Source organism: Balaenoptera musculus, chromosome 2 (assembly GCF_009873245.2).
Source record: "Balaenoptera musculus isolate JJ_BM4_2016_0621 chromosome 2, mBalMus1.pri.v3, whole genome shotgun sequence".
Taxonomy (NCBI): Eukaryota; Metazoa; Chordata; class Mammalia; order Artiodactyla; family Balaenopteridae; genus Balaenoptera; species Balaenoptera musculus.
The window spans coordinates 83,797,391-83,821,785 of NC_045786.1; the positions used below are offsets into that span (position 1 = coordinate 83,797,391).

The window sequence follows — 24,395 nt, forward strand, 5'->3', positions numbered from 1 at the left end:
CTCATCCCCCATTTTGTGGGGGGAGGTTTAGAAAGTTACCCTTTCTCAGTCATCTGTAGTGTATGCTGCCCTAAGCATCTTCTGTATTGCATTCTAGCGCTAACACTGAACATGGGTCACATTATTAGTCAGGATCAGTCTGCCTTTATTAAAATGTGGGCCCCAAAGACCTGCCTCCAGGCCAAAATTTATAAGTGTTTTGAGATACTTAGTTGTCAAATATGAATGTTTCTTCTCTTTGATGCATATGAAATGTGAAGTATGCCATTTCAGAGCTGAAGAGAGCTTGTAAACCTACTTTTACTCAATTACCAGTTCATGTTCTGGAAGTATTTTGAATTTATCTAATCTTCTCTTACTGAAAATTTATTGTAATTTTTTTGTATGTCCTCTTGCAGCCTGCCACATATTGGAATGCAGCAATGGAATGGCCCAAGACGTCATAAGTACCATAGGGCAGGCTTTTGAACTCCGGTTTAAACAGTATTTGAAAAATCCTTCTTTGAATACTTCTTCTGAAAGGTCAGCCAGGAGTTCTATAATTATTTGACTTACCATATTTTGTTTCGTTTTTAAATTAATATGGCATTTTAGATTGAGTAATGAACTCAGTAATTTTTTTTTACAAATAGGTACAGTTTCAGTACAAACTAATAGTGACATTTCTATTTTTCTTCCATTCATATTTGTTCAGATATTTCCTCTTGCTTTGTAATAGAATTAGAGGAAACACTAAAAGTGAGAAGGGGTCGACCCTGTTTCTCTGATGGTATACAGAGCTATGAATTAATTAGCTAATGTCATAAAATGAGCCTGAGCAAATTTCTTAGGTTTGTTTCAACCCCAGATCCCTTGCAGATCAGTTAAAAAAATTAAGAAAGAAGAGCAAAATAATAAGAATCAAATGTCTGTGGCAGGAATTCCCATTAGTTTGTTCATTTGCAGTGCAAATAGATCAGCTCCAGCCAGGCTGTGTCAGGGGTAGAACATGACGTGACCCAGGGATCTGGTTGTTCTTTCTAGTCCCCAATGAAAGCTGAACCCTTTCAGGCCTGTCAGAATCCACCATGTGTGGAATGCAGTGAGGCCCCTGACTTGCAGAATTCACGCCCAAGAAATAAAATATTTGGACACTTTTAGATGCATTTCTGGAACCCCCCTAATTTGTCATTTTGTGTATCAACAGACACCGGGTTTGGAGATCTCCCTCTATGAGGTGGTCTAGGGTAGCAAAGGAGAGGGGCTACCAGCAGGCCTTGTTGTTGAATTTTTCCTAGGGTAGCACTTACCTCTTAGTGCTGTTGTTTTGTTGACATGTAATGAACCCAACAAAACTGTGTGGGTTGTCAGTGGAATCAGCTCAATTCAAAGGGACTTGATTTATTCTTTCTCATAAGAAACTTTTACTAATTCCAATTTGGAAGAAAAATATGTTTGTTTTTTTTTTTGCCCTGTTTCAATTTTAAAAACAATGCATGTTTACACAGATCTCCCCACTTGCCACATATGGTTCTAATATTTCTTTATGAATCTCATATACTCCAGATTTGTGCAGACAAGATAGCTGGCCATAGCCTTGTCTCTTTTTCATCTTGGTTTAGTAAACTGGGCCAGGCCCTCTGCCCAATATTTAAATTTCCTTTGAGCAAAACATTTCCGAAATGGTACAATGCAAGAGTGCTGGAAAAAATCCAGGAAAACTTTGTGTTTTTATCCGATTGACAGAAACAACTAACACTCAGGGAGTTCATATATATATGTGTATGTATATATTTTATCACTGAGAGGAGACACAAAAGCGTCACCCTTGGCACTTTTTGTTGGCTTACCGCACTTTAATTGTCTACAGAAACCTAACAGTTCAGCCATCTGGTTGCTTCCATCCAGACGTTTTCAGGACGATTTGCATGGTTCTGATCACTCTACATCCCCTACAGTGTTTGAATTCCCACCCAGCCTCTTGGGGATTCTGTTTTCCCTTACAGTGAGGAAGTGCACGTTGGTGACCACGCTGAGGAGAGAGAAGATCATGAGTATTACAATGAGATCCCGGGCAAGCAGCCGCCTGCAGGTGGTGTTTCAGACGTACGGGTCAAAGTTCAAGCCACAGAACAAACAGCTTACTGCCCCATACGGTGTGAAAAGTTGTGCTATTTGGTAAGTAATGTTTTACTGCTATTAGGACTAACAATGCAGTCCTGTCCTTAACCACCGAGAGCTTAATTTGAGGATTACCAAATGCTAGTTTAGAGAAGGTATCATCTTCCTCGGTACAGAGCCAGAGAGTGAATCATTGTCGGAACCTGTACTCAATAATTTTTACTCCCAATCCCCCAACCTCATCCTCAGCAAGTGACCTCACATCTTACTTCATTGGGAAGACAAGGACGGTCCAACATGTTATCCTCAACTTCACCCTTCCGCATCTCCAAGTCTTCCTATGTTCTCCTTGGTTCTCTTCCTTAGCTACTGTCTCCATGGCTAATCTTTCCCCTGAGCTCCTGATCCCATCCCCTCCTACCAACTTGGTGCCCTTGTTCTGTCCATCAACCTCTGTCTCAGTCTTTATTCTCTGTCTACTGGTTCTTTCGCTTCTGTCTGCAAATAAACTCGGACTCCTCCAACTCATCTAATAATGTCCTACCTCTCTCTCACCTTCCTTTCACCCGCAAACTTCTAGAAAACACTGTTTGTATTTCTGCATTAACATCCACACTACACTTCCAAGATCTGAACTCTGCTTGACAACTTGATAGACATTTCTTTTACAGTGGTCACCCATTTTTTTTTTTGGTCACCAATGGTTTAATTGTTAAATCTATTTCCTTCTTCAGTATTCTGAATCTGTCTATAGCCTGTGATATCTGTTGGCTGCCTCTTTTTTTTAGACCTCTTCTGTTAGCTTCTAAACACTTTCATCGTGTCATTCCCATTCTGCATCTCTAGTTGCTGCTTTTCTTTCTTTTTTCATGTTTTCTAACATTTTATTGAGTACATTCAAGCTTACAAAAAAGTTGAAAGAATTACACATGAACACTCGTATACTCACCACCTAGGTTCTACAATTATAATTCTCCTCTATTTGCCCTGTCTTCGTATGTTGCTAGCTGTCACCCATCAATCCATCTGATTTCTGATGCGTTTCAAAGTAAGTTGCATCTTTCCTTTTTATGTCTTGTTCTCTTGCATGCCCTCCCCTGCAAACCCAAGCCTTACCACCATGGAATCCCTTTCCAGCGCTCTGCCCTTGGCCCTGGTTTCTCCTCTGACATGCCACCTGTGCACACACTCCAGCAGCTTCTCTGTCTTCAGCCATTACCTACCTCTCCAGCTGTGATGCCACAAGCATTTCATTGCTTGTTTATACCAGGATTAGACTCAGCATTTTACCTTGACTCCAAGCTACATTCCTCTCCTGACGTACCCATGTTTATTAATGGCACTCCTATTCTTTCACTGATCTACAGTCTTTTGTTTTCTCACACTTATCAACTCAGTCTTCAAGCCTTAGGATCCTACCATGAAAGTATCTTAAATCTACCCAACCTTTATCATTCCTGTTGCTTCTTTCTAAGTTCTGGTCCTCACTTGCCCAGATGATTCTGAAAGCCCCTTCCTTGTCTCCAGTTTCATTCCTTTAAACCCTCTTGCATGGTACTGCTGGATTAATCTTTCTAAAGCAAAGAACTTGCCCTTCTCAAAGGCATCAGTGGATCCCATACCCTTACTGAAGAGAGCTGTGTGTATATGGGATAATTGAAGCCTTTGATAGCATGAGATTTTTCAAGGATGAAAAGTGGGTCTGGCACAAACTTTAGTAGAGTGGGGCTCCAATCTGCCAGTTCACGGTTAGATAGTGGTTTGCTAAATGACCAGTGTTTATACAAGTGTCCTGGAAATCACACTTTCTGGCTGAGCTTGGATTGAATCCTGGAATGTGACCTCCCAAGCAGAGGTCTATAACCCTCAGGATATAGACCTTACATTTATGACCTCCCCCACCCTAATCAGACCCACCTCTGCAGTTCCAAGACAGGGCACTGGGAAAGGAGGCTATACTCCCCTTCCAGAATCTCAGTTTCTTGTTCTCACCTGTCAGACACTTCCTGTGTCAGAAAATGGACTTGCCTGCTAAATTCTGCTGCGAGCATTATTAGTGTTTTGTCTGTTTTTTGAAAGTTTATGAACATTTACTATGTGTGTAAATATTTCACAATTTGTTGTTCATACAGCCGGGAAACTCCAAGTGCAGCAGTGTGTATGAGAACTGTCTAGAACAAAGCAGGGCAATAGGTAGGTACAATTGCCCTTCCCCATCTGCCACTCTCCTTATTCGTTCTACGTTATATGGTCGTGTGTGGCCCTTGCTCTTAAATAGTTCATGGGAAAGTCAGGTGTATATAACCAAACGTGTAATGCTTCAGTTGCAAGCTTCCCACATTCTGAGAAGCGCAGAATGCCACATGTGTGTCAGTTGAAAAGCTGTGGTTCTCCCCTGCTCCTGTGTACTCTTCCACACTACAATTCTGCTTTATGGAATCTTTCACTGCTTTGATATCATGAAAGCTCTCTTGCTGGAAAGGTGATTTCTCTACTCAAAACTCAAGGCAGTTCCATTTCAAAGAATATCAGACAATAAGCTAATATGAAAATTGATGCTTGTCAAATCCATTAGGATTAAGAGAAAACGTTTATTTCTGCTTGGCAAAGGGAACAAAAAGAAATCTAAAATGTGAGAGTCCCAATTAGAGGTTCATACACCCCATACTTGCCAGGGCATTAAATGTCTTATTACTGCATGTGATAATTGACATCAGGCACAACTTTTCCACAACACAAATGTAGGGCATAGACTATCAGGTTGGAAATATATTTTCATAAAAACATTCTACTACTAGTTAGTCCTTTTATTCTTATAAATTGTTGAAAGTATTTATTTCTTTGGGAAGGACAGTTTTGCAGCTTTAGAGGGAGAGATAACTGGACATTGTAAATAATGCAGTGGAAGATAGAGTTGGATAACCACACTTAGGAACTCAAATTAAATTAGCAGCAACTTGCCAACTAGAAGGTAGTTTCTCACTTCCAAGGATATCTCCATATTTCTTATGGAATTTTGCCAGTGTAATCCATGAATTTTATTATTTCTTATACAGTGGGGGTACATGAGGGTCTTGGTACAGCTGTGATTACCACTTTCCTCCACCCTGCAAAAATAATCAGAGTAGTGAGCAGAGGCAGTATTTTAAACTCTTTAAAAACATGGTTCTTTTTGAAGGAAATTAAAATTCGATGCCACTGTTTAAAGGTATTTAAAATTCCAGATGAATTCTTAATAATATGACTAAAACAAATTAGTGTCAAGTGTAAATGTCTTTTTAAAACTGTGTCCTCTAGGAGCTGCAGTTCCTTCCTTCATTCCTCTTTTCCTTTACCCTGGAAATTCCTAACCTAGGATTTAATAGTCAGGAACATACCACATGTGCTTTGTAGTCTTGTATCCATTTTCTGCCTGTGCTGAAGCTCACTTTGAGCTGTCTCCACATCCTGTTTTTTCTCATTCTATGTTCTTCATTTACCCAACAATGCACTCAGTGATCATCAGGACGTCCTGTGGGTCAGGCCCTGAGCTGGGTGCTAGGGATGGAGACACAATTGGCATTCATGTCTTTTGCAGTTTAGCCAGAGGGCATACCTTAAACCAGTGCTTACAAATGTGATGAGCGTTTCAAAGCCCAGGATGTTACAGGAACAAATAACAGGGAAACCTAACTTAATCTGGGAAGCTAGAGAGGGTCTCCCGAAGGAGGTAACAACCAAACTAAGACCTGAGGGATGAGTGGGAATTATCCAGGCACAGAGAGGGAAGTGGGAGGGGAAGGGAGAGAAAGGAGAGTATAAATGAGTACTGGTATTCTTAAGTGTGCCAGGACCAGTTCCCAGATCACTGCATGGAGAAAGTACACGGGGGGAGAGAGTACATGGCGGGGAGAGAGAGGAGTTTTGGATCTAGGAGAGAGTCCTGTGGAACTCCAAAATGTTTCGCCCTGCCCCAATACCTTTTTTCCCAGCTCATCCCTCCTCCCCATTAAGCAGTCGTCATGGCACGCCCTCCTGGCCTCAGCCACCTAGCTTCTGAAGGGAACTCACTGAACAAGAATCCTCGACATTTCTAGAATGATGTTGAATGTTCGAAATCGCGACACTACCATCAGAGGAAAGGGGCAAGGTTTCCGTTCTTTTTTTTTCCTCAGAAGCTTTCACCTTGGTTTTTATTTTACATTTTTAAAGTATCCTTCCCCCCAAAGCAACACTATTTCAACTTTATTCAAGATTTTTCTTTTTGTAAGTATAACCTTGTCATAGAATCCAATTTGTTCTTTCTGTTTATCTTGGTTTTATTTCTCCTTTAAACCAACAAACAATGTAACCCCTTATTCTTTCATGCTTTACACATGCCCTAAGCCACTATCAGATCTGAACTCAAGAACAGACTTTTGTAATAAACACTTATTTGGAGTCTGGAATCTATTTTTCCGTAGAATTAATTTTAGCCATGTTGGCTATCTCCTAGACAAGTGACCATATTCTACTATTTTGGTTTCCTATACTGGAGCTCAAGTGTATATTTTGTAATGACAAATACAACAATAGGATATTCTATTGTAAGCATCTGTTCTTTAGTTATACTCTAATTGTGGAAGAGTCTGGGACCAATACTGAGCTTCAGCACACTGTCTTCCTTTTTGGTGGCAATAAGGTAACAATTCATGGCTGGGAACCTTTCAGAATCTTGGGGAGGTGAGAGATGGTGTTTATAGTTTGGAAAAAACCCTCCAGCTGGATATCCTCTTCCCCTGAAAATCACTGAGCTACAGCATTGTTTTCTTAGAAAAGCAGGTTCTAACTTCCAGTGGGAACCAGAGTGCTAGGAAGCCATTTCCCCAGACCTCAGCCACTCAGCACGTAGAGGGATCGAAGGACTCAACCCCTGCTCCAGGGGCTGTGACAAGTATAAGTCCCTCCTGCTGTGGCAAGAAGGGCTTTCCTAACTCAGTGTCTTTTCATCCACAGACACCCAGAAGTCAGGGGTTCCTATCTTGGGGCCTGCCTATGACTACTTGGGTATGTGTTTAAAAGTGATCTGAGGGGGCTTCCCTGGTGGCGCAGTGGTTGAGAATCTGCCTGCCAATGCAGGGGGCACGGGTTCGAGCCCTGGTCTGGGAAGATCCCACGTGCCGCGGAGCAACTAAGCCCGTGAGCCACAACTACTGAGCCTGCGCGTCTGGAGCCTGTGCTCTGCAACAAGAGAGGCCGTGATAGTGAGAGGCCCGCGCACCGTGATGAAGAGTGGCCCCTGCTCACCGCAACTGGAGAAAGCCCTCGCACAGAAACGAAGACCCAACACAGCCAAAAATAAATAAATAAATAAATAAATTTATAAAAAAAAAAGTGATCTGAGGGCTTCCCTGATGGCCCAGTGGTTAAGAATCCACCTCCCAATGCAGGGGACATGGGCTTGATCCCTGGTTGGGGAACTAAGATCCCACATGCCATGGGGCAACTAAGCCTGCGCGCTGCAACTACTGAGCCCACGTGCCACAACTACTGAGCCCGCACACCACAACTAGAGAAAAGCCTGCATGCCGCAACTAGAGAAGCCCGTGTGCTGCAACTAGAGAAGCCCACGTGCCACAAGATCCTGCATGCTGCAACAAAGATCCTGCATGCTGCAACTAAGACCTGATGAAGCCGAATAAATAAATAAGATCAGAAATTTATGACCAGTCCCCAAATTAATAGCAGTTGCCAAAATAGCAAATAGACAGTTTTTATGGCTTTTCCCAGAGATTCACACGTAAGCATTTGAGAGACACCTATACAAATATTTTCAACAAGTTTTGGCTTTTTAATTCAAAGACATTTATTTATTCAAATATTGACTTAAAATTTGAATTCTGGTGTATAATAAGTACTGCAATAGGCTTCCTGTTGAAGGAGTTAATTATATTTATTGCCAGATGTGTAAAAGATCCCTGTCCTTAATAATAAATTCCCTTGTGGAAAAAAAATAATTAGCAAAATAGCATACTGTTTCCCCAACCTTGAAGTTAAAATGAAAATGTTGATATTTTTAATCCAAAAGATGTTAAATTCCCACAGACCCTAAGGGCTAGCACTTAAGAACTTTGGTACCTCCAGTATATACACTGTGTATGTATTTATTTTCTGTCACAAATCCTCTCTTAAGCAGGTTGGGTAGTTTCTCAGAGTAATACTTCGCACAAAGAACTTTTGGAATGCATGATGGCTGGCATGTGTAGTTAAGCTCTGAATAACCACACACTTTATCCTAGAAAGATTTTAAATTTCGGCATGGGGTGAGTTTGTTTGTTTGTTTTTTTAAATTTAAGACAACTTTGCTGACTTAGATATAATGGTGCATTTGAGAAAAAGGAATGGTAGTTTTTTAAGAGAGACTGTAAAGACATTGATGCTTTTGTGTAACCCTGTGGGATGGTGAACTTGATGTGGTCAGCTCATGTGAGTGCTCTGTGAGGGGCAGATGAGTCAGCGCCCTGTGCTAAGGGTTGACTTGGGGTCTTGAGAGCGTGGTGGGGTCACATTTGCTAAGAAAGGAAAACTGGGTAGACATTCAGTCATCTGTTCATTCAGCTGACATTTTTCTTTTGAGCACCTGCTTCATACCAGGCATGGAAGATGAAGAAGATACTCAGATAAATGGGTTCTAGTCTCTCCTCAGGACTCACGGAATTTTCGGCCTCAAGGGAAAGACAGAGGAATAAACAGAGACCTACAGTTGATTATGGAGTGGCACCTTACCCAGCCTGGGGTGGGGGGCAGGGGAGGAGGGAGGACTCAGTGGAAAGCTTCCTGAAGGAGGGGGATTCAGAGCAGAATCTTAAAGGACAAATAGGAGTTAGGTCAAGAAATGGATGGGAAGGATATTACAGCAAGAGATAAGTGTCATGTGCAGAGGCCCAGTAGACACACAACTGAGCAGTGAGAAGAACGCCTGCTGCAAGGCAGACACTATGCTCAGTGAGGGGCTTACCCACATTCTTTCATTTAATCCTCACAATGTATTTTAAGCTCATCATCCCCATTTTACAGGTATGAAAACTGACAGAGAGGTTAAGTAACTTGCCCCTGGCCACACAAATAGTAAGAGATACCACAGGGATCTGTGGAACCCAGGTCCATGTTAATTTAGAAGCAGACTTCTTACAAATACTGTTCATCATATTCCACTTTCCGTAAATTTTTATGAGCAGGCACTCCTAAATAAATATTAATTCAATCATGCATCAGTTCTCTACACTGGGCTAATATATTATGCATGTATTATAAAACACACACAGAAATAGAAAATTTCAGTTAGAGTTAATGATAGACGTTTTTAAAAATTGTCTCGCTAATTATAGTGGCTGAATACTATCATTAGGTAATGTCTCAAGGTCTGATATACATTTAGGGCATTATTGATAAAGAAAATAGACATAAATCCCATTTCAATCTTGATAATTTCAACTGTTAGGAGGCCAAAGTTCTGATCTAATTATTCGTGTTCATAAGCTCATAGTGTAGCTAAGAAGGAGCTTGTACTCAGTAAAAGAATGATCTTCAATCCTTGATTTTTTTTTGCAATGATCTTTTAGCCACTTGTCCATTTGTGAAAGTAAGTTTAGTTTAAACCGGATAACATATTTCATAAATCCACTTAACCAAGTCAGTGGAAACTGTCCTATGTTGCCAAAAGCAACAAAGGAACGAGGGGCCCTATTGCCCCTTCCTCTGTCAAATCCCACTCTTCCGTCAGAATATTCCATGTACCGATTATGACATGGGACAGCGTGATAGGAGGGAGTGGACCGAGAGGGGCGAAGGAGGGGCAGGTAGGAGGACCGTAGTCTTGACTGGGCTCCCCCTATTCGGTGTATTCTGAGGTTTCCATACTTGTGTTACAAGAATCACAGCACTATTCACTGTGATGTGAAATCCAGTGTGAAGTTGGTCCTTTGAAGGGGTTTAATTGACTGGAAGGACTGATGTTTTACGGTGAGACGATGAAATAACAATGTCACTGCTTTAGGTGCAGCCTCACGGGGATCTTGTATATGTATGGCCAAAACTATAAATGTACTTGTGTAAACAGAAAAACTAAAACATTCTGTCCTGGCATTCTCAGGACAGGACCAGTTGAATGCTCCAAAGTACTTCATGCCATCAGGTAGTGAAACAGGTTGCTGTTATCCATTCATGCGGTAACTATTTGTTGATGTGATAATGTGTGCCAGGCATATGCTAGAGGCAGGGGCTGCAGCTGTCAACAAGACAGGATCTGTGTCTTCGTAGAACATGCAGTCGAGATGCAGTACAGATATTAAGAAACATAATAACATAACAGAATTAGGTACTCTTGTGATATGGGCTTCAGAGGGAAGCAGAGAGACATAGTCTAGTCTGAGAAAGTCAGGGAAGGCTCTCTTGAGAAAGATGTTTAAAACTGACCTCACCTAAGGATGAGGGTGATGGAGAAGGGGAGGGAAGGGCATGTCGATCAGAGAAGATGGCCTTACGGTGGGGATTCTAATGCAAGAAGTCCGACGTGAGCAGGGGCAGAGACTGGGGAGGACAGGGTTGCAGTGGAAGCTGGGTGCCCGGGAGCAGGGCCTGGGGCTTGTTGAAGAGGTTGAGTTGTATCCCAAGAGCAGTGGGAAGCAGTGAAAGTGTTTTTAAACCTCTGAGAAGTAGGATCGGATTTTCAGTTGTAAAAAGATCATTTTGGCCACATGTATGGAATAGAATGGAGGGGAGAAGGCAGAGTAAGGGGACAGAGGACGTAACCTGAGGGGTGAGTTCTTTCCATTAGATGACAGAATGAACATCAACAGCTGGTGCAGGGCTGTGCTTGGCGAAACAAAACTTTGGCAATAGAGGGAAGACAGACTTCCCACTCTTAAATCATTTAAAATTAAGTAATGAGTTTTTTGAAAAGCAGTTTCAACAACTAGTAGATATTCAAGTTCCACATGGCATGTGTGGTTTTCTTGGTTCCTGGGATGCAGCTCTGAGCGGTGTCGTGTACGGGTTTGTGCTGTTTGCTGGCCGGTCAGCTCCCTTCCTCCCCTGGCTGTTCCTCTTTCACATCTTCCTGGTTTGTCTGCTGTCTGCTGTTGAAGCGAGGGGTCAGCTGAGGGACGGGCAGGGAGGGGCAGGGAGGCCAAAAGAGGGTGCTTTCCCTCAAAGACTGGTGCTTATTTTGTTTTTACAGGTCAAATCTCAAAGTCAGTATTCAATCCTTGCATGGGACGGGCATGGCTTTTCCCTTCCTGTCAATTCTGGACTCAAACGTGATTTTATTTCTTGTTTACAAAGCAAAAACACCATACATTGATCTTTACTCACTACAGGTAATGCACACGAGAGAGGGATGCAGTCCCAACGAGACACGTCATTGATGAAGCCCGCGTGCCGTGTGGATCTCTTCGACGACCCCTGCTACATCAACACGCAGACCCTTCAAAGCACGCTGGGCTCTGCCGGAAATCAAAGTCCAGCTCACCCACTGGGGAGCCCCTGGTACCGTGAAAGTAAGTGGCTGCTCATTGCCTGTGTTAGTTTCCTGTGCTGCTGTAACAAGTTACCACAAACGGGGTGTCTTAAAACAAGAGAAATGCATTCTCCCACAGTTATGGAGGCCAGAAGTCCTAAATCAAGATGGCAGCAGGGTTGGCTCCTTCTGGCGGCTCTGGAGGAGAACTGGTTTCGTGTTACTCTCCTAGCTTCTGGTGGCTGCCAGCAATTCTTGGTGTTCCTTAGCTTGTAGACACGTCACTCCAGTCTCTGCCCCTGTCTTCACATGGCCTTACCCCTGTGTCTCAAATCTCCCTCTCCTTTCTCTTATAGGACAACACCTTTCTCTTATAGGTAGGCCCACAATCCAGGAAGATCTCATCTCGTGATCCTTTACTTAATTACATTTGCGAAGACCCTTTTTCCAAATTATGTCACATTTGCAGGTACCAGGGATCAGGACTTGATCATATCTTTTGGGGGCCGCTGTTCAACTCACTATACTGTCTCTCATTTTAAAGAACGCTATTTCCTTGGCCTCATTTTTCAGAGAGTTAAAAGTATTCTTTCTTACCTCAATCCCTCACCACAGTTAATATAGGTTAGAACTTTGTGGCGATGTTATGGATTTCAAGGTTTTGGAACTTTGATTTTGAATAATCTTTTCAAACACTTTAAATTGACTCCCAACTTTTGCTTTCTGATGTGTGCTTTTGCTCAAGGAAGGGCTGTCAAAGCCAGGAGATAATTTTGAATTTGTTTGTTTGCATGGGGAACAATGGCCACTGTTTCAACTCTGTTTAGTGATCGTGTTAATTTTATTCATTTCGAAACCCCTTAGTAAGTCATCTATGTAGCACTAAAATAAGGTGACTTCTTTCTTCAACTAGGTACTGTGAGTAAAATACAATAAGACAAACATCATTTTCCTGCCAGATTGCTTCCAGGCGTAAGTCCATAAACAGGAACATAAATAAATAAAAGTGAAACAAGCCAAAAGCCTACAATCAACTAAAAAATAAATTAAAAAATGCTTTTCATAAAGTACTGAAGCTTGTTGGGTTCAGAGGTTGGTGTCAAATTTGGCTCACTCCAAAGATAGAGAATCAGTCGCTGAGAAAGTCCTTTCACTAGCCCAGGAGGTCACTCTAGACTGCCAAGGGTGACTTTCCAGCTAGTGTGGCTGCAGTGACAATAAAGTTTGGAAGGGGATTTTGCTGAGGCTGAGCTTCACTTGACCACCTTAACTCTCTAGACTGAGACGAAGGTTTTCATTACCAGCCAGGTGGCAAGTAGGCCATCTTCTTGCAAGCTTTCCAAGATCACTCTTGGCAACCAAACAACCCAGTTGGGTTCTCTAGAAGCAGACTGTGAGTTGGAGCTGGGCATGCAGGGTCTTCACTGGGATCCGTACCAGGAAGGGAGGGGAAGAAAGCAGGCTTGGGCAGAGGGAGAGGTGGGGCAGCCATACCGGCCTGACGGAGCCTCAGCCAACCCTACGGAGCGCATGTGGGGGCCCGTCAGAGTTGCCCCACGTTGGGCCCAAGGGCAGGGCCTTTTAGCCCCACTTATCTCAGTCTTTGGATGTGGGCCATGAAGGAGGGCAAGCCATTGGGCAAGCAGCTCTCTGCAGCTGAGGCAGACCCTGAAGGGGTGGTCAGCTGAAGGCCAGCCCCACTAAAACACCTGGGGTACTTGGTCCTTCCTTGAAGTGGGATCTGGGTAGTGCATCTCCATGTCCACCACAGAGAGCATCTTGTGCCATGGATGATGGGATATGCAATGAATTCGGATTTCTGCAGTGAATTTAACTCTTTAATGTAGAGTAGCCTGTGTGGATAAGGTAATATATGTTAGAGGGACAGTGTTTTGAAAAAAAGTTTCTGAACCCCAGGGGTTTTTTTTGTTTGTCTGTTTTTTGTTTTTTAGGATAAATAATTGTATTTATTCAAATATAGTTTTCTTTTTTAAATTTTTATTGGGGTATAGTTGATTTACAGTGTTGTGTTAGTTTCAGGTGTACAGCAAAGTGAATCTGTTATACATACACATATATCCACTCTTTTTAGATTCTTTTCCCGTATAGGCCATTGCAGAGAATTGAGTAGAGTTCCCTGTGCTATACAGTAGATCTTTATTAGTTATCTGTTTTATATATAGTGGTGTGTATGTGTCAATCCCAATCTTCCAATTTATCCCCCCCACCCCACCCACCTCGGACCTCAGGTTTTGGAAATAACTTTATAAGAGCATACACTCAATAGCTTCCATTTCATGGACTTTTCAAAGCAACAATATTTTATTAGAAAATACTTTTAGTGGGTGGCCCAAATTATGTAATCTAGGACATTCCTTGACTTACAACTCCAGTTCCTTTATAAGCAAATCTTCAATGTTAAAAATCGTTATGGAACTTCCCTGGTGGTGCAGTGGTTGAGAATCTGCCTGCCAATGCAGGGGACACGGGTTTGTGCCCTGGTCTGGGAAGATCCCACGTGCTGCGGAGCAACTAAGCCCGTGCACCACAACTATTGAGCCTGCGAGCCACAGCTACTGAAGCCCACACGCCTAGAGCCCATGCATGCTCCGCAGCAAGAGAAGCCACTGCAATGAGAAGGCTGCGCACCGCAATGAAGAGTGGCCCCTGGTCACCACAACTAGAGAAAGCCCGCGCACAGCAACAGAGACCCAGTGCAGCCAAAAATAAATAAATAAAATAAATAAATTTTTAAAAAATCGTTATAACTCAAGCAAAGAAACTTTGCCTCTTGTCATAGACAATTCAATAATATGAAAGGCAAAACTAATCCATAATAACATTCCTGTCATTAGTTGAAAGTAAATAAGGCTTGTTCTGTCTAAAACTGTAATGTCAAAATGTGTCTTCATTGATTCTAGCCTCTTTCTTTTTTCATCCTTTTTCCCTCTCCCTGCCTTGGTGGCAATATGTTTAATAATTTAGGCCTCTGGTTCTCTCTCACTCTTTATTTCCATTTTGGATTTAATGTACCATAGCCCTCCTGGACTTCTTGGTACCCCTTTGAGGTTAATTTCAGTGTATCATTGCTCCCTCCAAAAAAAATTAACTGCAACTCCAAAAGTATAAATAATGTTGATTTAAGAAAATCCAGTAAGATGGAGTAGGGCTAACTTTATACATAACGTTCTGCAGAATGTCTTAAATACACTTCTTAACGTTTCCCCCCTAATGTTTCCTCCTGTTTCTTTCCTTCCTCCTGCAAAAATCCTCTTCATCTTCTTTAGGCATACTTAGCCTCCCTTACCCAGATTAGTTACTAATTAGTTCAGTAAAACAAAACAAAAACAAATCCAGAGATATGAACCTAATATATCTCAAGTATGCCTTCAGGGCTCCTCAATTCATCCTGTCACACTGCCAACATAGGAAAAGCTCTAAAACAATCTTTAGTCTGATCAAACATAGCAGAAGGAAACCATTAGTACTGAAACTAATTTTTGTATTGATTTATTATCAGTTTCAGTCTTAGCTTCCATAACAAAGAAACCCCCCTAAATCCCATAGTATAAAAAGGACTGAAGTTTATTTATTTTACCTGATAGCCCAAAGATGGATGGTATAGGACTGGTGGGACAGCTTTGCCATTGTGACACTTGGCTTCCATCTCTGGTCTAAGAGCTTCAATTTGGTCTAAGGTCTTCTATCTTTAGTCTAAGAGCTTGAGCTCTCACCATCACATCTGTATTCAGCCAGTGGGAAGTAAGAAAGGCACGCGGAGTGCACACACGTTCCTTTAAAGGACATGACCCAGAAGTGGCAGACATCATTTGTTCTTACCTGCCATTGGCAGAACTTAGACATGGGGCCATACCTAGCTTCACGTTACTCTAGCTGGGTGGCCATGTGCCCAGCTAAAAATTAGGAATTCCATAATATAATGAAAGGGAGAATAGATATTGGCACACAATTAACTGTCCCTGCCACTGCATACCTTTCTGCCACTCAAATATGCATGAGCTCTTCTTTTCACTTAGAACATATTTGCCTTCTCCCAAAGGGAGACCTTGCAAATACCCCAAACGGTTACAGCATCCAGCCTAAAGTCTGTGACATCCGGGTGATATGAAGTCCTCTCAATCAAGATTGGATGGGAATCCTTACTATTTGCCAAGTTGTCTGCCCTCTTCCACACCCAAAATTAGTGGTCAAGAGGAATAAGATAGCCTCAATAAAAACCCACATTCACAAAAGGGAAGCAGGCAAAACACACAGTGGTCATTGGTCCATAGTGATTACCAAATCCTGCCAGGCAGTAATTGTGAAGACTCCCTGAGCTGGAAGTGGAGAAAGTGATTTGCTTGGCGTCTGGTTCAGTGTTATGGGAGGAATCTCCTTGTCCATTGTTATCTGGGTTGTTCCTGCTATTATCCTTCGTGTGTCCATCTAAAGTAGATGTTGGAGAAAGTGCCTTTCTTGGGGCTTCACCACTTGTACAGTTTATTTCCTGTTGATGTGGGTTTGAGAGATTGGAGTTTGCTTTAGAGGCCAAAAAGCCGTAGACAAGAAGGGATTGTCATTTCTTTGGCAATGTATCTTCCTTAAAAACTTAGTAGGAGGGCTCCCCTGGTGGTGCAGTGGTTGAGAATCTGCCTGCCAATGCAGGGGACATGGGTTCGAGCCCTGGTCTGGGAAGATCCCACATGCCGCGGAGCAACTGGGCCCGTGAGCCACAACTACTGAGCCTGTGCGTCTGGAGCCTGTGCTCCGCAACGAGAGAGGCCACGACAGTGAGAGGCCTGCGCACCGCAATGAAGAGTGGCCCCCGCTCGCCGCAACTAGAGAAAGCCCTCGCACAGAAATGAAGACCCAACACAGCCAAAAATAAAAATAAATAAATAAATTTATTTAAAAAAAAAAACAAAAAAAACTTAGTAGGATTTCACTCTGTCCATTTAGAGTCAGTTCTACATGAAATTTCCCATAATATTCCTTCACTGTCCTTTTATTGCATGAAGGATGCCTTCTCTCTTTCCTGTTATTTGTAATTTCTGTGTTTTATTTTCCCTTGATCACTGTTCTTTGAGATTTATTAATTTAATTGCTCTTTCCAAAAGACCCAGGTTTTGTTTTAATTTTTTTCTATTTTTTTTGTTTTCTGTTTCATTGACTTCCATTTTTTATCTTTATTATGTCTTCCTTCTACTCTCTTTGGATTAAATTTCCTCCTCTTTATCTAGCTTGTACTACATTTTCTTCTATTGCCTTTATAGTTTTATTTCCAAATAAAATATTTATTTCAGTTGAACTTTATATTTTCTATGAGGTAGGGGGTCTAACTAATTTTCCAACCAACATGGACTAAACAATGTCCTCTTTCTCTAGTGCCACTCTCCATTTTACTGGATTCCTTCTACATGTGTGAATCTGTTTCTGGGCCTTTATTCTGATTTTTATATCGGCCCACTTGCTTGTTGTATACCAGTATATTAATTAGTATATACAAATTACTGTGGCTTTGTAATATATCTTAATAGACATGTAATTTTTCCTTTGTATTACAGATTAATTTTTTTTCTTAGTACCACCTCGATCTTTCACTTATGCTTAACATTTTATGGTAACATCTTATTTTACCAACTTTTTAGACACTTTATAGAGGTGAATGTGTTCTTCCCCTCAGTAACGTGATAAATTTCTATTTTATAGTTTTCACACACCCAGTAATCCATACTGATAAATAATATACAGTTGATTCTCATAATTTGTGGGTTCCATATTTGAGAATTTGCTTGCTTGCTAAGATTTATTTGTAATCCCAGAATCAGTACTCATGGCACGTTTGTGGTCATTTGTGGATATGTGCAAAGCAACAAAAATTTTGTGTCACCCAATGTGCACATTCCCAGCTGAGGTCAAACAAGGCGACACTCTGCTTTCTTGTTTCAGCTCATACTGTAAACAAGTGAACTTTTGTGGTCTACTTAGTGCCACATTGCCCACATTTTTGTGCTATCTCTTGATGACCTTGCTGTTTAAAATGACCCCCAAGTATAGTGCTGAAGTGCTGTCTAGTGTTCCTAAGTGCAAGAAGGCTGTGATGTGCCTTACAGAGAAACTATGTGTATTAGATAAGCTGAGTTCAGGCATGAGTTACAGTGCTGTTGGCCATGAGTTTAGTGTTATTAAATCAACAATATATACTAAATAAGGTGTCTTTAAACCAAAACACACATAAAACAAGGTTATGTAATGATTGATTGATTGATGAAAATATTGTGACCTGAAGCTTGGTAGAACCTAACCCTGCATTTGTCCTAGGGGCAGTGGTTCAGTTTTCACTAATTCAGTGTTCTGGCAGTTTTATAAAATATAACTGCTTGCATAAAGAGACTGCTTATGGTCCTCCAGAATCAGAGATGGAGTCTTATAACACGTGGGGAGAAAAGGGTAGGCTTTTCTTCCCACAACAGAAAACCGAGGATTGTCCCCCAACCCTGACACTTTTCTCACAAAAGTATATCCCTCTTCTGATTTTACCTTTAGTTTGGTGGCTATCTTGACTCTTGTATACATTTTTTATTCTATAAACAGTGTTTTTAATTCAAAAGTAATACAAATACTCATAGAAGAAATCGAAATAATAAATAATGCTATTTTAAAATATGTACCTTCCCAAGGCTTAACACCATATACAGTTCCCTAAGATATTAAGAGTTCCGTCTGATTACTTCCAAAATGTTAATGCATGGTTAAATATTTAGCTATCTACTTATGTACCTCTGTCTGTCTACAGATAGATCTAATGATCAATCTATCTATCTAATCATTCTTCTTTAAAAATAAATGGAGTATCCCCTTCTGTACTTGTTCTTTTTCACTCTTCTATTTTAGAGATTTGTCCAAAGTAGCACATAATATTTTGTAGTTTTCTTTTTTTCCAGTTTTATTGAGATAAAATTTGACATATAACATTGTTTTAGTTTAAGGTATGCAACATACTGACTTGATATATATATAGATTGTAAAACGATTACCACGCTAAGTTTAGTTAATATCCATCACCTCACATAGTTCCAGGTTTTTTTTCTTTGTGATGAGAACTTTTAAGATCTACTCTCTTAGCAACTTTCAAATATGCAATACAGAATTGTTAACTATAGTTGCCGTGTTGTACATTACATCCCTAGAACTTATTTATCTTATAACTAGAAGATTGTACCTTTTTAGCATTTCCCCCATCCCTCACTCTCTGTCTCTGGCAATCACCCATCTGTTTTCTGTTTCTATGAGTTCTGTTTTTTTGGATTCAACATATAAATGAGATCACACAGTGTCTATCTTTCTCTGTCTGACTTACTTCATTTAGCATAATGCCTTCAAGGTCTATCCTTGTTGTAGTTGGCAGGACTTCCTTCTTTTTTATGGCTTAATCATATTCCACTGTGTATTTATATCATCTGTTCATCTGCCAATAGATACTTAGATTGTTTCCATGTCTTGGCTATCAGAAATAATGCTGCAGTGCAGTGCACATGGGGATGTGGATATCTTTTCGAGATAGTGATTTCATTTCCTTCAGATATATACCCAGAAGTGGAATTGCTGGATCATATGGCAGTTTTTTAAAAAAATGTTTGAAGAGCCTTCATACTGTTTTCCATATGGCTGCACCAATTTACATTCTCACCAATAGTGCACAAGCGTTCTCTTTTCTCACCAACACTTAACCTCTTGTCTTTTTGATGATAGCCATTCTAACAGGTGTGAGGTGATACTTCATGTGGTTTGATTTGCATTTTCTTGATGATTAGTGATTTTGAGCATCTTTTCATATACCTGTTGGCCATTTGTGTGTCTTCTTTGGAAAGATGTCTATTCAGTTCCTCTGCCCATTTTTTAATTGGATTTTTTTTTTTTTTGCTGTTGAGTTATATGTGTTCTTTATATATTTTGGATATTAACCCCTTATCAGATAAATGATTTGCAAATATTTTTTCCCATTCTGTAGGTTGCCTTTTCCTTTTGTTGATGGTTTCCTTTGCTGTGCAAACTTTTGGTTTGATGTAGTCCCAACTTGCTTGTTTTTGCTTTCATTGCCTTTGCTTTTGGTGTCAAATCCAAAAAACCATTGCCAAGACTGATGTCAAGGAGCTTACCCCTTGTTTTCTTCTAGGACTTTTATGATTTCAGGTCTTATGTTCAAGTCTTTAGTCCATTTTGAGTTGATTTTTGCGTATGGTGCAAGATAGGCATCCAGTTTCATTCTTTTACATGTGGCTGTCCAGTTTTCCCAGCACCATTTATTGAAGAGACTATCCTGTCCCCATTGTCTGTTCTTGGCTCCTTTGTTGTAAATTAATTGACCCTATATGTATGGATTTATTTCTTGGTTCTCTATTTTGTTATGTTGATCTATGTGTCTGTTTTTATGCCAATACCATACTGCTTTGATTACTATAGCTTTGTAATATAGTTTGAAATCAGGACACACCATGCCTTCAGCTTTATCCATCTTTCTCAAGATTGCTTTGGCTATTTGAGATTTTTTGTGGTTCCATACAAATTTTAGGATTGTTTGTTCTTTTTCTGCGAAAAATGCCATTGAAATTTTGATAGGGATTGTATTGACTCTATAGATTGCTTTGGGTAGTATGGACATTTAAAAAATGTTAATTATTCTAATCCATGAACACAGAATTTCTTTCCATTTGTTTGTGTCTTCTTAGTTTCTTTCATCAATGTCTTATAGTTTTCAGTGTATAGATCTTTCACTTCCTAGGTTAAGTTTATTCTTAAGTATATTTTTCTTTTTGAAGTTATCATAAATGGGATTGTTTTCCTAATTTCTCTGATAGTTTATTAGGGTATAGAAATGCAAGTAATTTTTGTGTATTAATTTTGTATCCTGCAACTTTACTGACTTTGTTTATTAGTTCTAACAGTTTCTCTTTTTTTTGGTGGAGTTTTAAGGTTTTCTATATATAATGTCACCTGCAAATAGGACAGTTTTACTTCTTCCTTTCTGATTTGGATGTCTTTTATTTATTTTTCTTGCCTAATTGCTCTGGCTAGGACTTCCAATACTATGTGGAATAAAAGTGGTGAGAATGGGCATCCTTGTCTTGTCCCTGATCTTTTATACCTGGAATAAATCCCACTTGATGCTTTTAATGTATTGTTGAATTTGGTTTGTTAATATTTTGTTGAGGATTCTTCCATCTATGTTCACATGTGATACTGGCCTGGAATTTTCTGTTCTTGTGGTATCCTTGTTTGGTTTTGGTAGTAGTGTAATGCTGGGCTTGTAAAATGTGTTTGGAAATGTTCCCTCCCATTTTTTGGATGGGATTGAGAAGAATTGATATTAATTACTCTTTAAATGTTTGGTAGAATTCCCTAATGAAGCCATCTGGTCGTGGACCTTTTTTTTTGTTGTTGGAAGGTTTTTGATTAGTTGCTCAATCTTCTTACTAGTAATTCATCTGTTGAGATTTTCTATTTCTTCATGATTCAGTCTTAGTAGGTTGTATGTTTTTAGGAATCTAAATATATCCATTTTTTTAAGTTATCCAATTTGTTGGCATAAAATTGTTCAGAGTAGTCTCTTATGATCCTTTGTATTTGTGTGGTATCATTGGTAATGTCTCCTTTTTCTTTTCTGATTTTATTTATTTGAGTCCTCTCTCTTTGTTCTTGGTCAGTCTAGCTAACGGTTTGCTTATTTTGTTTATCTTTTAAAAAACCAGCTTAGTTTCTTTTGTATTGTATTTTTACTCCCTATTTCATTTATTCCTGCTCTGATCTTTGTTTTTTTCTTTGCTTCTATTAAATTTGGGCTTAGTTTGTTTTTCATTTTATAGTTCCTTGAGGTGTAAAGTTAGGTTGTTTATTTGCAATCTTTCATTTTTCTTATGGAGGTGTTAATTGCTAAAAACTTGACTCTTAGAACTGTCTTTGCTGCATCCCATAAGTTTTGGTGCATAGTTTTCATTTGTCTCAAAATATTTGAATTTTCAATTAAATTATTTGCCTCAAGTTATATTCTGACTTCTCTTTTGATTTCTTCTTTGACCCATTGGTTGTTCAGTAGCATGTTTTTTAATCTCCATGTATTTGTGAATTTTCCAATTTTCTTCTTGTAATTGATTTCTAGTTTCATATCACTTTGGTTGGAAAAGATGCTTGATATGATTTCCATATCCTTAAATTTATTAAGACTTGTTTTGTGGCCTAACATATGATCTATCCTGGAGAGTGTCCCATGTGTGCTTGAGAAGAATGTGTATTCTTTTGCTTTTGGATAGAATGTTCTATAAATGTCTGTTAAGTCAATCTGCTCTAATGTGTAATTTAAGTCCAGTGTTCCTTATGATTTTCTGTGTGAATGATCTATCTATTTTTGAAAGTGAGGTATTAAAGTCCCATACTCTAATTGTATTGCTGTTGATTTCTCCCTTCAGGTCTGTTAATATTTGCTTTGTATATTTAGATCCTCCTATGTTGGATGCATAAACCTTTGTTATTTTCAATTGTTTTATAGTATTCTATTGTATGAGTGAATCATAATTTGTATAACCAGTTGCTTATTGATGGACATCTAATTTTTCCCTGTCATTTGCTAGTATAATGATCAATACTGTCAAAAAAAAATCCATTTACATGTGCTTTAAAAAAAATTGAATGCATCAGTATGCTGTCTTCATAGTTCACGTTGGTTTCTTTAAATGTCTTGCTCTTTCTTTCTCATTGGAATTACTTGCAATTGTTTAATTCAGATTTTAGATGTTAGATTTTTTTCTCTTCCTTAAACCATATTCCCCCGTTTCAAAGGTTTTACTCACCAGATACATATGGGTGTGGATATTCATATATATCTTATGTTTTCCCGAATTCCTGGTTGTGACAGTATGTCTTTAGTTGCTAATGGGAACTCCAAGATGACATGACTATTTTCTTCCATGATTCCTGTCACTTTTTTCTTTTTTGATCTCAATTCAATCCAGAGTGATTTAAGCAACCTTCCTTGTTGCTTCCTTAACTGTCAGTACTTCTGAGAAAATATAATTATATCAAGTTAATAATTCATTAAATAGTATATGGAAATTATATATAAATAACTATATTTAAATTATGATTATATTTTTCAAAGTCAACTTTATGTAGGAAAAGGAGTCAATACTAGACAATGCACCACAATGTTAAAGAGTGGTTGTATTTGGTGACAGGATGAAAAGTGATTTTCTTTGTTTTTCTGTGTTTACCAGATTTAAAAAAAAATGTGTAACTTTTAAACTTAAAGCAAAAGTTTAAAAAATATGTTAGATATTCTGCTTTCAGAAAAATTATATTTTCAGCAAATGTTTGGATGATTGAAAATCTCCCAGCTTTTAGAAAAGTTATATTTTCAGCAAATGTTTGGATGATTGAAATTGTGCTAATTTGGGAAACTATGTTAGGAAAATAATGTCCATATCCTCAGGCTGGCCCATGATCTATTGCCTCTTTTCAAGATGATATAATGTCTGTTTTTCTTTTGTTTTGTCCTTGTCCAAGAGTGCTCCACAATCTCAGAATAAACCAAAAGCCATCATGCACTAAGATGTGTGCACCTACACCCACATGCATGCATCTCCCTCACACTCACACAAACACTTTCTCTCTCACGTACACAAACACACACACAACTACTCATCAGAAGTTCTCTATTATGCCTGAAAGCAGGCAGCACTAAGGCCAACTACAAATATTATTCATCAAATCTGGACACATTTCTTCAGGCTTTTTCTGGTAACCGTAGATAGAACCTGATTGTTTGTAGAGGAGAATATGTTTATCCATTAGATACAGACTGAAGATATTTTCAAAAAGTTATATTCATGAATGCTGCATCGAAATTGTGATATGCAGAGAGAAGTTCTTAAATAGTGACAAAACTATAACATATTAATAGGAGACTGGATTATGTCTACAGGGCACTTGTCTTGTGTAAGTTATAAAACTTAAAGTCAAGAGGATTTCTCATTTGTGAGACCCTTGTGTAAGGACATGTAAACATTCCTTTGCATTTATAAAGAGAAAGCTGGTTTCTATGCAAAAGATCCTTTGAATTTAAAAAGACAAAGTCTGATTTCTATGGTTATTTTCCTAGTAAATTTGCCATATTAAACATACAACTTTTGGGAATTCCCTGGTGGTCCAGTGGTTAGGACTCTGTGTTTCCACTGCAGGGGGCACAGGTTCAGCCCCTCACTGGGGAACTAAGATCACGCATGCTGTGCAGCACAGCCAAAATAAATAAATAAATAAGCAAACATACAAGTTTTATCTGGATTCAGACCTAAGAATTTTGTGTTATTACTTCTGGAGATGCTGTATATCATCCTGATAGCCTTGCTGTCTCTTTAGGGACCTTTGTGGGTTATACAGAAGTAGAGTGGCTAGACCAGTTTTGAAAATTAAAAGATTTTCTCATCCAAGCCAAGTTTTAGAGTGTGGTGATTAAGAACCTGGGCTCTGATGATAGATCTCATTCAAATCCCAGATCTACAGCATATTAGCAGTGTGACTTTGGGTAAGTCATTTAACCTTTTTAAAGATCCATTTCCTTCCCATCTAATTTTGAGAGCCAAACAGGATAATACATGTAAAGCATTGAGCAGTGCCTATCATACTCAATAAATGTGAGCTACATAATAATTGTTATTACTGTGAGTACCAATAATACTATAAAGGGCTACCTGGATGTACCTTCTCATCCCCAGTGCTCTCAACTCTGGATAACATTTATTCTGTAGAGCCATGGGGACTTGCCTCAGGC

The 24,395-nt window shown here is 39.5% G+C and overlaps 1 protein-coding gene across 3 annotated transcripts in view; it reads left to right on the forward strand.

The window, feature by feature from the left end:
* The window catches only part of SHC4 (SHC adaptor protein 4), a 130,018-nt gene that overhangs the window by 93,607 nt on the left and 12,016 nt on the right, over positions 1–24,395 (forward strand). For 2 of the 3 annotated variants that reach the window (XM_036843630.1, XM_036843632.1), the window contains 4 exons: positions 399–522; positions 1,986–2,157; positions 4,233–4,293; positions 11,436–11,615. In XM_036843630.1, the coding sequence (XP_036699525.1) occupies positions 399–522; positions 1,986–2,157; positions 4,233–4,293; positions 11,436–11,615 (537 nt within the window). Of the gene's footprint in view, positions 1–398; positions 523–1,985; positions 2,158–4,232; positions 4,294–11,435; positions 11,616–15,919; positions 15,928–24,395 lie in introns of all 3 variants that reach the window. The other variant, XM_036843631.1, reaches the window with a different exon arrangement.